Raw genomic sequence first — 13,952 nt, 5'->3', positions numbered from 1 at the left:
ACTTTTGTTACTTTCGGTGGTATTTCATGATTCTTAGAAGCCAAGGTCAAACTAATGAACTGCTGACCAATCTAATTAAACTCGTATATGGGAAATTGATTACATGGTTCTATCATCTTAACTCATCGTGCTATAAGCAATTTCGTCTCAAGAAAATTGTTATCTTATTTATATATAGGCGGAAAAGTGAAATTTTCTTAGAATAAGAAAGTTTTTGGCAATTATAAATTTTTCTTATATTTCCTGATTTACCCTCATCAATTCCAATATATTTATCTAGGAAATATGGAAAATATCAATTTATTAAAAGTTTTTATCCGTTGCAAAGTGTAATTATTCTTGGGAATTATTAAAGGCATTAACTAAGTTTGTTAATATCATGTTCTTTAATAAGGATAAACATGGAAGAAACCACATTGGAATTGATTTTATGCCTATTCACAGGGACTAAAGAATTTTACTTCTCCGCATTTATAATGAGGACGGAGGGAGTATAATAAAGAAAAGACTCCCTTTTCAGTAGTCTTGGTGTAGCATGGCGGAATGTCTAAATTATCCCTCATAATTATAACATGCGGAAGTATGAAATGTAATAATCCTAAACTCGGAAGGTAAGTCTGTAAAATAGACAACTAAAGGATTTGCGGTCGAACCCCACCGAACTCATTTTTGCGATTATATTTCTTTTTATTTTTTTCAGTGTTAGTCCCCATCTTCTCCTCCTCTTCGTTCATGTTTCTCTCCGTCGAAATTAATCGAAACCCAAACTCCAGTTCTGAAAGAGGTGATAATAAGAGTCTCCAATAATTTTTTATCCTTCCTTTATTCTCTACTACTTGAGAAAACCTGTTGGGATCCTAGTCCCATATTGGTTAGATGGGGTTTAATTGGTAATTTATAAATCAATGGGTTCCCTCGTCTAGTCAACCGGTTTTCGAGTTGAAATCTACTCATGGGTTTATGAAAAGTTTAGGGTCGGTACCCTAACATTTGGTATCAGAGCCAACCACCACGACTCATGCCCGCTCCACGGAGGGGTGATCTATAGGCTGGATTACAGTGTAGGGGCACCTATGATTGGGCGTAGTTGTCACCGCACTGAATACTGGTAGTCGAGAGGAGCCGCCATAAAGAAAAAGGCTACCGCCGAGTCAGTGTCGATAGAGTGGGCCAACGAGGACATTGGGTCTGGAAGCGTGGTGGGATGTTGGGACCTTAGTCCCACATTGGTAGATGGGGCTTAATTAGGTGGTTTATAAGTCAATGGGATCCCTCATCTAATCAACCGATTTTCGAGTTGAGTTCTATCCATGGACTTATGACGAGTTTAGTTTAGGGTCGTTACCCTAACACATTTGACCATCATGATTTTGTTGTTTAAATCAATTTGGATATTAATCAATACTGCATTGCGTTTTAAATCGTCATATCTATAATCTATAACATAATAATCCATTCTCATTATGCTATTTTTTGGTATTGAATCAGTATTCTATCTGATTTCTGGACTCCAACTGTTTGTGGAAATACCTCGCAGGAACTCAAGAATTTTGGATGCTACGTTTTAGCTCATTACTGAAACACAAAGAAAATGGAGAGTGGGGTTCGTTAGAGTCCTAGACTTATCATTATAGCTCAACTTCGTACAGAAAAAGACAAGAAGATAATGAACAACAACGTACAAATCTTCGAAGTCATCGAATGATTGAGCTATACTCGACTTCAATATGGACGGTGAGAATGAACAGAAAAGTCATAGAGATGTTCAATTACAGAATGATCTTAACTTAGTGAGTAAAACGAGATTCAATGACCAAAGAGAAAAAACAAGCACTACTAACAGAGGAATGCTTATCATATGTCGATACCTAGACGTAGACAGGGAAATAAAGATGGAGATAAAGCAGAAATAAGTAGTGGTTAGGCGACTGTATTTTTCGTATTTATATTGCACATACTTTTATGTATTCAACTAATAGAGAAGAAGGTTAATGCTTTTGTGCAGCAAATGAACTAATCTGCAGCAATGCAAGGTGATAAGGTACAAGTCGCCACGTCCAACCCCGATCTCCTACATATATAGGTTTCTGATTAAATTGGTTATTAGGGATATGATAGTACCATTAGTAGCAGAAAAACAATAACAACAACATCAGTGGTGGTAATAGTGGTAGGAGGCGTGCTTCAATAACAACACCTTAGATGATTATTGGCTTTTGAATACATGTGGCAATATGTGACCGAGATACTCTTACTCTTAGTCTTAATCTTAAGTTTCAATGTTTTGGATGGGACTGAAATACCGAGTTAGTGTTAAGTTTCAATGCTTTGGTAGAATTTTGGATCAACACCTCATTGAACAGGAGCCTTGTTGAATTTCTGACAAATTATAATAATGCAACAAATTGTGGAGTTCTGCCATCGTGGATGGGTTGGTGCATTTGTGACGTCTGTATTGTTATCAATCCAATTTCTCTACTAGCTTTGTTTTGGCTTTTCTTTTTTTGGTAATTATAGAACATAGTATTATAAATGGAGGGTTAGGTTCACGGAGCCCTAACTCGATATTGTTATGTTTTCAATTCATCTTAAGTACTCCCTCCGTTCTTTTTTAATAGGCCAGTTTTGTTTTTAGCGAAATTTAAGGAAATTAAGAGAACTAATCATTGAAAGTGGTCCTCATGACACTTGTCAATAAAAGAAGTGAAGTGAAATGGTCCCCATGACACTTGTTAGCAAAAGAAGTAAAGGGAAGTGGTCCACATGACACTTGTCATCAAAAGAAGTTAAGAGAAAAATGGTCCCAAAAAATAAAATAACATTTGACTTTCCCAATTAGGAAACTGACCTATTTTTTTGAAACTTTTATTTATACAAACTGGCCTATTAAAAAAGAACGGAGATAATATGTTGTTTGCTGGATGCAGATTTTGGTATGAATTTATAATTTAAGAAATGCAAGTATCTTGAAGGTGTTCACTTCCTCCACAAGGAAATTGCTAACATTCGTGGAACCAAGGAAGAGAGGCAGGGGAAGGGAAGGCAATGTTGGCGCTTTCGCGTTGTACAAGTGTTATACCTCATTAAATGTGATGATATTTTTGGTTAAAAAATTAGCGGTTGAAATACTTGATTGGAAGATCTGGTCGTTATGAAACAGGTGAACAAAGTGAAATTGTGTTTCATCCTGAATTGCAGGTGCCTTGCAGTTTACCAGTTCTGTGACCTAAACGGCTAGCGCATCGCGCAAGCGTCTTTACTAGTCACTTATTAGTTTATCCTTTATTTTGCTTAATCAACATGATGCATGTACAATATATATCAGAAAATTTACTTTGGTAGGGTGTACAATTTAAAAAGCACTGGAGTATGGGTCCTTAGAAAATCGATACAAGAAGCTAAAAACAGTTGAAGGTTGCTGAAGGAGTTGTGTGGGCTGTTGCAGTCAAAGGTTCTCGTTGAAGTTAAATCGATTGTCTAATGGGTATCTGTGTGACCGTAGCTATGCGTATGCAACTTCGTGTGGTCAAATGTTCTTTGTTTACAAAGAGGAGTAAGAATGAAATTTTGAAAGACAAAAAATTAAAGAAACGAAAAAAGAACTCCTGATAATTCAAATAGTTGAAAATTGTAGTTTCAAACATACTAACCTGAATACTCCCTCTGTTTCACTTTAGATGAAGTTTTTGAAGTTTTCACGCAGATTAAAAATGAAGAGAGATATTAAAATTTTCTATTTATGTCCTTGAGAAAAGTCTTCAAACATTAATTGTTATTAGTGTGTTTAAAAATAAACTTATGATTTCAAGACAAAATGCGAGGGTATTGATGGTAGTTTTGTGGGAAAAATATGAAAACTATCAAGTAATTTGGAACAAAAAAATAACCCTAAACACTCATCTAAAATGGAACGGAGGGAGTACTAGAATCGTACTTCCGCTCTACTGCTGTGCGCACCCGACCCCTGGATGACCACCACCATGCATATCATCATCTTCATCATATGCCTCTCCAGCTCGAGCTTGAGGTTGATCTTGAGGTTGTTTTCTCTCTGTTTCCTCAAAGGTCACATCATGAAGAGTAATCTCCTCACACTCATCAATTTCAGAGTCATTCAGTTGTGGCGATTTCCTTGGAGGTAGGACAGCTTCCAGTGCTTTGCACCGTTCCGTTGTCAATGAATCGGGGAAATCCACATTGAATTTGACATACAACTTACCCTTCATGAATGATCTCTCATACATGGGCATCCCTTCATCATTTATTGCCTTGGCTGAATCAGGCTTGATGACTTCCCCAGTGTTAGTCTTGATGAGGAGCTGCCTACCATCAAGGTGGGTCAGTGCAAACTGAAATCCGCAGAGGGTTTCAGTCAGGGACAATTTTTGCTCCACAACTAAATCATCACCCTGTCTCTTAAACTTGGGATGATCCTTATGAGTCACCACAAAGACTATATCCCATGTGACAGTGTCTGGAGCTTCATCAGACTTTCCAGGGAATTTGATTTTCTGTCCATTCCGCATTCCCTTCTCAACATGCACTTCCAGCACCTTCTTCTCCGGGACAACCTTCTTACCTTTGCATTGAGGGCAGCGGTCCTTCGGGCTGATGTCTTTTTCTCCTGTACCCTTACACTCATTACATGCATGCTGCACCTGCTGGGCCATTCCAGGAGCTATATACCTCAGTGATACTTTCGTACCAGAACCTTTGCAACCAGAACACTTTGTTGAAGCACCAGATTTCGTGTTGTTGCCACTACACTTGGAGCAAATTACATTGCGGGAGAGGGACAATTTATTCGTAGTTCCACCATAAAGATCCTCCAGAGATACCTTCAGGGGATGTGCAACATCTTCTCCCTTCCTTTTTCCTCCTGGTCCGCGACTCTGTCTCCCGAAGAAATTCTGGAACATCTCAAAGGGATCGGAATCGTAACCACCGCAACCGCCTCCACCCATTCCTCCTACTTCCTTAACTGCATCCTCACCATACTGATCATAAATTTCACGTTTCTCCTGGTCACTCAAAACCTCATAAGCCTGTGCCACCTCCTTGAACTTTTCTGGATCTCCACCCTTATCAGGATGATTCTTAATCGCAGCTTTTCTGTAAGCTTTCTTCACATCTTCAGGAGAAGCATTCTTAGCTATTCCAAGGACTTCATAGTACTGCGTGTTATTACTTTTCTTAGGTGCTCTTCCAAACATCTTGGAACCAGAATATTAATCACCGAGATTTTTTTTTGCTTTCACAATCAGAAGTTGTTGTTGTGAGGAAAAAGGGAGCTCTTAGTCTCTCTTTTATAGGCTCTACTTTACTCGGATTTGGAAACCCATGGGACTTGGAAACCGACCTGGATATGGAAACAAGTTCTAGAATGTTCTTCTACATTTATTTATTTTGGAAGCCAATCTCTACAGGTACTCGGTGAATGTAAAAACAATGGGAAAAATATGGTTTGGTACTTTTTTAGGTGGGCCCATGTCCGTTTAGTCCTTTGGTCAAACGTCTTTACTGTTTGGTCCATAATTATTTAAAAATATTTAAATGGACAAAAATACTTTTTCGTGTTAATTTTTTTTTTTGTAGCATTTCATTCTTCAAAATGAACTCCTGTTAATTTCTACTTTTTTTTCTTCAGAAATCACCTAAAAAACAGAGTTCATTCCAGAAAATGAACTCCATATAAAACCTAAAAAAAACAGAGTTCATTTCAGAAATGAACTCCATATAAAAACCTAAAAAAACAGAGTTCATTCCAGAAATGAACTCCATATAAAAACCTAAAAAAACAGAGTTCATTCCAGAAATGAACTCCATATGAAAACCTATACAAACCGGAATTCATTCCAGAAATGAAGTCCATATAAAATCTATACAAACCAGAGTTCATTCCAGAAATGAAGTCCATATAAAAACCTAAAAAGACGGACTTTATTCCAGAAATGAAGTCCGTATAAAAACCTATACAAACCAGAGTTCATTCCAGGAATGAAGTCCATATAAAACATATACAAACCAGACTTCATTTCTGGAATGAACTCCATATAAAAACATCAGCATCATCATCTTCATCTTCAACAACAACAGCAACAGCAAAGAACTTCATCAAAATTCATCGTCGGCATTCATCTTCAACAACAACAGCAACAAAAAACGACGAAAAACACTCAAATCTTCATCTTCTTCATCAATTTCAACAACATCATATTCATCGACGTCTTCAATATCATCTTCATTGTCGGCTTCAACAGAAACAACAACATCATCGTCTTCATCTTCTTCTTTATCAAGACAACAACAGAAAAACCCTAAAAAACAGAGTTCATCTTCATCTTCAACACAAGCAGCAACAGCAACATGAGATCGTCGTCGTCTTCATCAAGTATATCGGGTTCGTCATCGTCTTCAACATTAAATCTGATCAAATCATCAAGAAAAGAGAGAGAGAGAGAGAGAGAGAGAGAGAGAGAGAGAGAGAGAGAGAGAGAGAAAAGTAGATCCGTAAAAGAAAAGAAGATGAGAGAGAAAGTAAATCTGAGAACGAGATATTTTCTAGTAATTTTGGTATATATGTGGCCATCATATGACCAAATCATTATTTTCTAGGACCAAACAATAATATAAGGGTATTTCTGCCACCACAGAATGAAAATTACATCATCCATGACATCACCCTATGACCAAACCATAATTTTTAGGACCAAACTATAATATATTTTTCCAAATAGGACCAAACAGACACATGACTGAGTCAACTGGACTAGACTCTCTCTAATATTTATTCCTAAGACCATGTGGAATAATATGGTCAACTGGACCAAACAGTCACTAGACTCTCTCCAATATGCAGTAAAAAATTAGAAGCATATTGAAAATTCTGGCAAATATTTATTATCAAGTTGAAGTACAAAACTCTTGAGAAAATGAAAGCAATAATGCATTAGTTTCCATGTAAGTCAAGGCCTTTTACCGCACAATTTTGCAAGTAAGAGACTTAACCAATCCATCAACGATTGTTGCAGAGATGTCACATGATGTCAATTTCAACTTCGCCAAATTTTTAAGACCAGTGATAGAGTCAGGTACGGTACTCACCTTTGTATGTGAAATATCAAGACTCTGCAGAGCTACCCAACCAGCAATGTCTTTTGGAAGCCGTTCAAAATTTTCGCAATAAGAGATATTCAATGTTCGCATGTTGGAGAGAGTAGTAACTGACTTTGGCAAGGCCTTTATTCCTGTATATGAAAGATCAAGATGCCTTAACTTTTTCATCGATCCAAAGTCATCAGGAAGTCTCGAAAGAGAAGTGCAACTCTGTAATACAAATGTCTGCAAATTATAGAGCTTGTTGAAAAACCCGTCTTGCAGAACATCAATATTACGACATCTCGAGAGGTTTAGATACCTCAAATGTCTCAACTTTGAAAGTGAAGCTGGTAACTTCTGAATCGATGAGCCAGTCAAGTATATTATGCGCAAATTAATGTTACTGAACACACTTTCAATTCTTCCACAGTCTCCTACTTCAATGGCAATGAATGTGCGCAATTTAGTTGCATTATTCCCAGCTTCTGGAAACATTCTTCCATTTCCATCATCAAAAACTAAATGCAAACGCCGAACTTCAGAAATATCTACAACCTGATCAGCCTTCATAATTAAGCATTCTTCCTTGTCAACAACAGCTACTGCAAGTAAATGTACAAGATCATGCATCTGACACTTCTTAATCCCGTCGAACTCATCCTTCTCTGCATTTTGGAGTAATGAATGAGACAACAAATTGTTAAAATACTCGTCTCCAACATCTTCCATGGATCTTTCACCAGATGATAGAAGGAAGCCTTCTGCCATCCATATCTGAATCAAAGCTTCTCGGTCCATCTCCCGACCCCTGGGAAATATAGAACAATGTGAGAAACACTGCTTAGACATTGATGGCAAATCGTCATAACTCAATTTTATTATCCGTAAGATCGAGTTCCAAAACTCTTTGTCAGAAAAATCGCTTTCCCTAATTGCAGACCACTCGTGCTCATCCTTCTTCGAGCGCATAGTATTCCCTAACATTTTTGCTGCAAGGGGTAAACCAGAACACTTTTTAGCAATATCCTTCCCTATCTGCACCATTCTTGCATTTTCCGTCGCCCCGCCAGGAGAAAAAGCTCTATCCTTGATGATAGACCAGCAGTCATCTGCTGATAATTGCTTCAAGTGGTATGCTGGAAGGATCCCTTCGACAACCCGTGCAACATGAATTTTACGTGTAGTGACTAGAACCTTACTTCCTTGTGTACCTCCCATCAAATAACTTTTCAGTCTCTCCCATCTATCATTTTCTTCACTCCACAGGTCATCCAGTACTAGTAAATACTTCTTGTCTCTCAACCTGTCACCAACATGACGTACCAGCACATCGACATTTGATCCGCTTTCGTACTTATTACCATCAATGGATTCAATGATATCTTTTAGAACCTTGTCCAAATCAAAATCCTCAGACACATGAACCCATATTTTGAGATCAAAATGGTCCCTCACAGACTCATCATTGTAGACTAATTTAGCTAGACTTGTTTTCCCTAACCCACCCATGCCTACTATCGATACGACCGATAGTTTTTCACGCTCTTCATATTTGTTTACCGGTGAACTGACCAACAAATCTATAATCTTTGATCTATCAATATCCCTTCCAACCACAACTGAATCACCTGAGAAGGATAGGGAACTCCGGTCCGGCCTCCTATTGGCATGACTAGATGAACTGCCATTAGCTTGTAACTGAAATTTAGCCGTCTCTATAGCAATATCATCAAAATTTTGGTTGACATTTTTAATACTATGAGCCATTTTCACACGAAAACCTAATCGATTAGAACATGTAAAGAGACCTTTTACCTTGACCAGAAAAATGTAGATGACTTCTCGGCGCATAGCTTCATAGGTGAACTCATCCAGTACATCATCAGCATCATAAGCAGCACTCTTGAGCCTTCTCAGCCAAAGTCTCACAGCTTCGTCATTTACTTGGCGATTCTCAGCATCAGTAGTCACAGCAGAGATCATCTCCAATGTACCTTTAAGCCTCTTGAATTCATCATCTACACCCCAAACCAACATAATCTCATCAGCAATAACAGCAGTCAAGGCTTTCAGTATTTCAGTTGCACCACCAACAAGAATTGCTTCAGCCATTTCTGAAATTTTCTGTCTTCTTTTTTTTCTTCAATTGATTCAACTAATTAACTGACAAATTGTACTTTGCCGTGGCCACGGAAATGAATGAATCGACCATGAATTCTTAGATTTGTTACCACAATATATTGATAGAATTCAAACTCCGAAGTTTGTAAATCTGGAAAAAAAAATGAAGAATTGCAGAGCAGATATTTGTATTTTCTAAAAGCGTCCACAGTGGGCGATTAAACCCAAATATTTGATCTTTTGAACAGACATAGTGGAACGTACTATTGATCAAATTTTGATCAACGACTAAAACCCAGAGTATATTTGGTCTGGGACCAAGACTAAACCCAAATATAGTCGAGCGTTGGTATAGTCTACGCTCCACATCAGTCGTTGGTATAGTCTACGTCCCACATCAGGCGGACGTATATTCCACGCCCCACATCAGGCGGACGTATAGTCTACGCTCCACATGGGGCGTACGCAAAGTCTACGCCCCATTTTTTTTTTTTAATTTTATATGGGGTGGGCATTATACCCCTGCCCCATTCTTTGTTTTCAAAACAACTTTAGTGGGGCAGGCTTTATATCTCCGCCCCACTTCTTTCATTTTTTTTTGAGGAATTTGTTGTTTGGTCCACTAAACCCGATCCGGGTTAATCTGTAGTCCAGTGGGAGAATATTTTTAACCCTTGGTCCAAAAACATGGAAATGACTAGCATACCCATCATCCAAAAACGTGTGAACCAAAAATACGATATCTTTTTCGTCTCTGTATTGTGAGTTCTCCTGTATTGTTTTTCTTCTCCCTTAACTTTCTTTCTCTCTAACCTAAAACATCATCTGCTATTAATATTTTCCCTATCGATTCATATCTGATTAAGGTACAAAGTAAGATTTTAGGGTTTCCGACGTGATTGATCGATCTCACCGTTTTTATGCTTTTATATTTCATTGTTTTTCAAATCTAGGTCGTTAGCCATTAATATTTTTCCTATCGATTCATATATGATTAAGGTACGCAATAATATTTAAGGGTTTTCCAGGTGATTGATCGATATCACTGTTTTTATGCTTTTATGTTTCAACTTTTGTCAAATCTAGGGTTTCAGTGATGCAATATTGGGGATTTTTGATAACTTAGTTAAAATTTGAATACTTGCTGCATGATTGTGTTTCGACAACAGTTTAACTAATTTTTTCAAATTAGTTAAACTTCCACTGGATTATTGTGTTTTGGCTCATAACTGTTTAATACTTGTTGTAGTTAATGAAGATTATTTGATGATGCAGTTGAAGTCTCTACCAGATTCAACTGGGAGTTGCTTCTTATCGGAAGAATTACAAGTAAATTGTTCAAAACAAATCCTTCTCTGATTCTTCAGTTTTAAGTCATTCATTTTACATTTCTATTTTTCTGTTCTGAGGACATGTCAATATGTACTGCATATAAATCCCTAATTTATGTTTGATTATGATTCTGCCATACATATCTATATGTATATGTAGGGAAAAAGTGATCTATTAAGCAGTACATGTCAATATGTATTGTATACAAACCGCTAATTTATGCTCGAATATGATCATATGTACATATAATTACGTATTGTACGAACCCATACTTTATGCTTGAATAGATCCTGCAATACCTATCGCTATGTACATAAGAAAAAAGTGATTCACTAACGCAATACAAATCAATATATATTGTATATAAAACCCCAGTTTGTTTGAATATGACCCTGCAGTACATATGCGTATGTAAGTAGGGAAAAAGTGGTTTGTTATGCACTACATGTCAATATGTAAACCCCTGGTTTGTACTTGAATGTGATTTGTTTTGAACAAATTTAGTTAAACTTCCACTGGATTATTGTGTTTTGGCTCATAACTGTTTAATACTTGTTGTAGTTAATGAAGATTATTTGATGATGCAGTTGAAGTCTCTACCAGATTCAACTGGGAGTTGCTTCTTATCGGAAGAATTACAAGTAAATTGTTCAAAACAAATCCTTCTCTGATTCTTCAGTTTTAAGTCATTCATTTTACATTTCTATTTTTCTATTCTGAGGACATGTCAATATGTACTGCATACAAATCCCTAATTTATGTTTGGTTATGATTCTGCCATACATATCTATATGTATATGTAGGGAAAAAGTGATTTGTTAAGCAGTACATGTCAATATGTATTGTATACAAACCGCTAATTTATGCTCGAATATGATCATATGTACATATCATTACGTGTTGTACGAACCCATACTTTATGCTTGAATAGATCATGCAATACCTATCGCTATGTACATAAGAAAAAAGTGATCCACTAACGCAATATAAATCAATATATATTGTATATAAAACCCTAGTTTGTTTGAATATGACCCTGCAGTACATATGCGTATGTAAGTAGGGAAAAAGTGGTTTGTTATGCACTACATGTCAATATGTAAACCCCTGGTTTGTACTTGAATGTGATTCTATAGCTGTGTTTTAGGTAAAAGGTGATTCGTTGATCCAGTACATATCATTATATACTGTATGAACCCCTAGTTTATGCTTGAATATGTACATATGAATAATCCCTAGTTTATGTTTGGGTATGATCCTGCAGTATATTTCTGTATGTGTTTAGGGGAAAAGTGATATGGTTATGAAGTAAATGTCAATATGTATTGTATACAAATTGATCCTACCATACGAATCAAATTGAGTTTAAAGCCAAGTCAACAAGGGATGGAGCCTGCTAACAGTAACTTGCTTTTAAGTTTTGGAAACAACAATTCTCCTTATTCATTAAATCTAATTTTTACAAACTTTTTTCTTAAGTACAATGTTGTGACATTTCTATGATAAGCTTTTTGACACGGGTGATCCAGTATTTTCTAGTAAACCATTATTTTTTTGATATACCTTTATGTTCTTTTGAAGTGCAAGATGGGTTCTCTTCTCCGTCTTCCTCATTTTCTGTCTTTGATATTTCAGTAAGTTCGAGGGCAGTTCGGAGGATTAATCTATACGGGGATGAGTTGCTTTATGCGAGGATGTAAGACAAAGCTTTATCCCTTGTTTAGCAGCAAAATGTGGTGCAATACTTCCTTGGCACTCTGTTTTCTGGAAAGGCAAGTTCAGGCTCTTAACTTAGATGCCCATGTACTTAATGCACAAAAATGGAGCCATGATGTTCGTGGATGTTTTTGTAGGTAAACTATGGATACATGATGTTCATGGATGTTGTTGTAGGTTTATTTTGCGTATTATTCTCAACGCAAAATGCCGAAAAACTGCAACTTTTACTCAGAACTTTTTTATTACAAAAGGTTATGTAAAAAATACCAATTTTCCCCGGTACTTATAATTCTGCTACATACTAATCATATGCATTAACTTAATATAAAAATACTATGAAAAAATATAAATCCTTATCTACTGGTAGTAGATATCTTCTTGTAGTGTAAAGCCTGGCACGCAAAAGAAAATTCTGCCAAAAATATAACTTAGCCGTCTTTAGTACGTATTGATATGTGACGGTGATAACCCAGTACATATCGATATGTATTGGGTATCAGACGCTTCAAATTGATGTGTGATGAGATAATCCTCCCGTCTTTCAGGCTTGATGCCTGCAAATTTTCCAACTTTTGTAGTTGATCTTTATAGCCACAGACTCTGTGAGTCTTCCAATGTTACAAATAGATCGTGTATTTCTCTGAAACATAACAGGAGTTCCACGGGCATCTGACGACGAAACGGCTTCCACAACCATTTCGCATGTTATGGCCACAGGTCGCGAAATTCTTTGTTCTTACAAACACCACCATTCCTGCCACCCCCAATTGGATATATTTAAAACATTCAGATGCAGAGACAAAACAATATCTAACTAAATTAACTAGGTAACCTAAAGAATACTGTCTGCTTATTTGTTACTTTCCATTGGGTGATTATTTAATGGTGTCTGCAATCAATTTAAACCCCAGAAAAATTTAAAATCAAAACAGAAAACCGCAATATGTATACACATGTGCTAAATATACTGTAATGTACTGAATAAAACTTAGTAGATATAAATATGTAATGAGGGAGAAGTAGTAGATATCAATATGTAGTGACTGAAAACCTAGTCGATACCTATATATACTGAGTGAAAACCTAGTAGATATCAATATGTACTGAATGAAAATCTAGTATATGTCTATATGTACTCAATGAAACCTAGTATATTTTTATTGTCATGTGTAGAATTAATCACAGTTTCTGCAAAGAATGATAAGAATATCATTCCCTATTCCTCCGAGCTTTGAGGGATGGAAATTTAAAGTGTTATCTTACCGGATACTGGTCAGACCAAGTAACTTAATACCCTTGCGACAAACTTGTAATACTCTTTGGTTACCCAAGTACTCAATGGCATTGGACCTATGACAGTAAGTAAGACCATACAGAACTGGAATCTTCGCGAGGAATGCTCTACAGTAAGAATCACGGAAACATATCCAATCTCTGAAAATATAAAAAAAAACATGAAACATTAGCAGCTATAGTATTAAGTAAGTACACTATTTCTGGTAGATATTGATATGTACTGAGCAAAGATAGTTGATATTACTCGGTACATATTTATGGGACATACAAATTAACTAAGTTGAGGGCACACTAATGTTGCTGAAAGACTACCCGAAATACCAAAAGTTGGTTTCCTGCTGAGTTGAGGGCACTAAATAGATCTTCTTCCTATCATATGTCAACTT

General features: G+C 36.6%; 2 protein-coding genes across 2 annotated transcripts; both read right to left on the bottom strand.

The window, feature by feature from the left end:
• Window positions 1-3,941: 3,941 nt before the first annotated feature.
• LOC113283001 (dnaJ protein homolog) lies at window positions 3,942-5,213 on the bottom strand. The gene has a single exon (XM_026532131.1). It carries the CDS (start codon window positions 5,211-5,213, stop codon window positions 3,942-3,944), a length of 1,272 nt encoding a protein of 423 aa, XP_026387916.1.
• Window positions 5,214-7,168: 1,955 nt separating this feature from the next.
• LOC113279761 (putative disease resistance protein RGA3) lies at window positions 7,169-9,210 on the bottom strand. Its single transcript, XM_026528430.1, has 2 exons — window positions 7,418-9,210; window positions 7,169-7,247 (listed from the first exon to the last, which is right to left on the bottom strand). The coding sequence occupies exons 1-2, from the start codon at window positions 9,208-9,210 to the stop codon at window positions 7,169-7,171; spliced, it is 1,872 nt and encodes a 623-aa protein (XP_026384215.1).
• Window positions 9,211-13,952: the final 4,742 nt, after the last annotated feature.

Source organism: Papaver somniferum, chromosome 5 (genome assembly GCF_003573695.1).
Source record: "Papaver somniferum cultivar HN1 chromosome 5, ASM357369v1, whole genome shotgun sequence".
Lineage (NCBI taxonomy): Eukaryota > Viridiplantae > Streptophyta > Magnoliopsida > Ranunculales > Papaveraceae > Papaver > Papaver somniferum.
Note: the sequence above shows the minus strand (reverse complement) of the source record. Positions and strands in the feature narration are given on the sequence as shown.

Excerpts from the sequence above, each read along its gene's own strand:
- LOC113283001 (XM_026532131.1), bottom strand. The coding sequence starts at position 5,213 with ATGTTTGGAAGAGCACCTAAGAAAAGTAATAACACGCAGTACTATGAA.
- LOC113279761 (XM_026528430.1), bottom strand. The coding sequence starts at position 9,210 with ATGGCTGAAGCAATTCTTGTTGGTGGTGCAACTGAAATACTGAAAGCC. Across the intron at positions 7,248-7,417 it reads TCAAAGTTGAGACATTTGAG|GAATAAAGGCCTTGCCAAAG; the intron begins GTATCTAAACCT and ends TTTCATATACAG.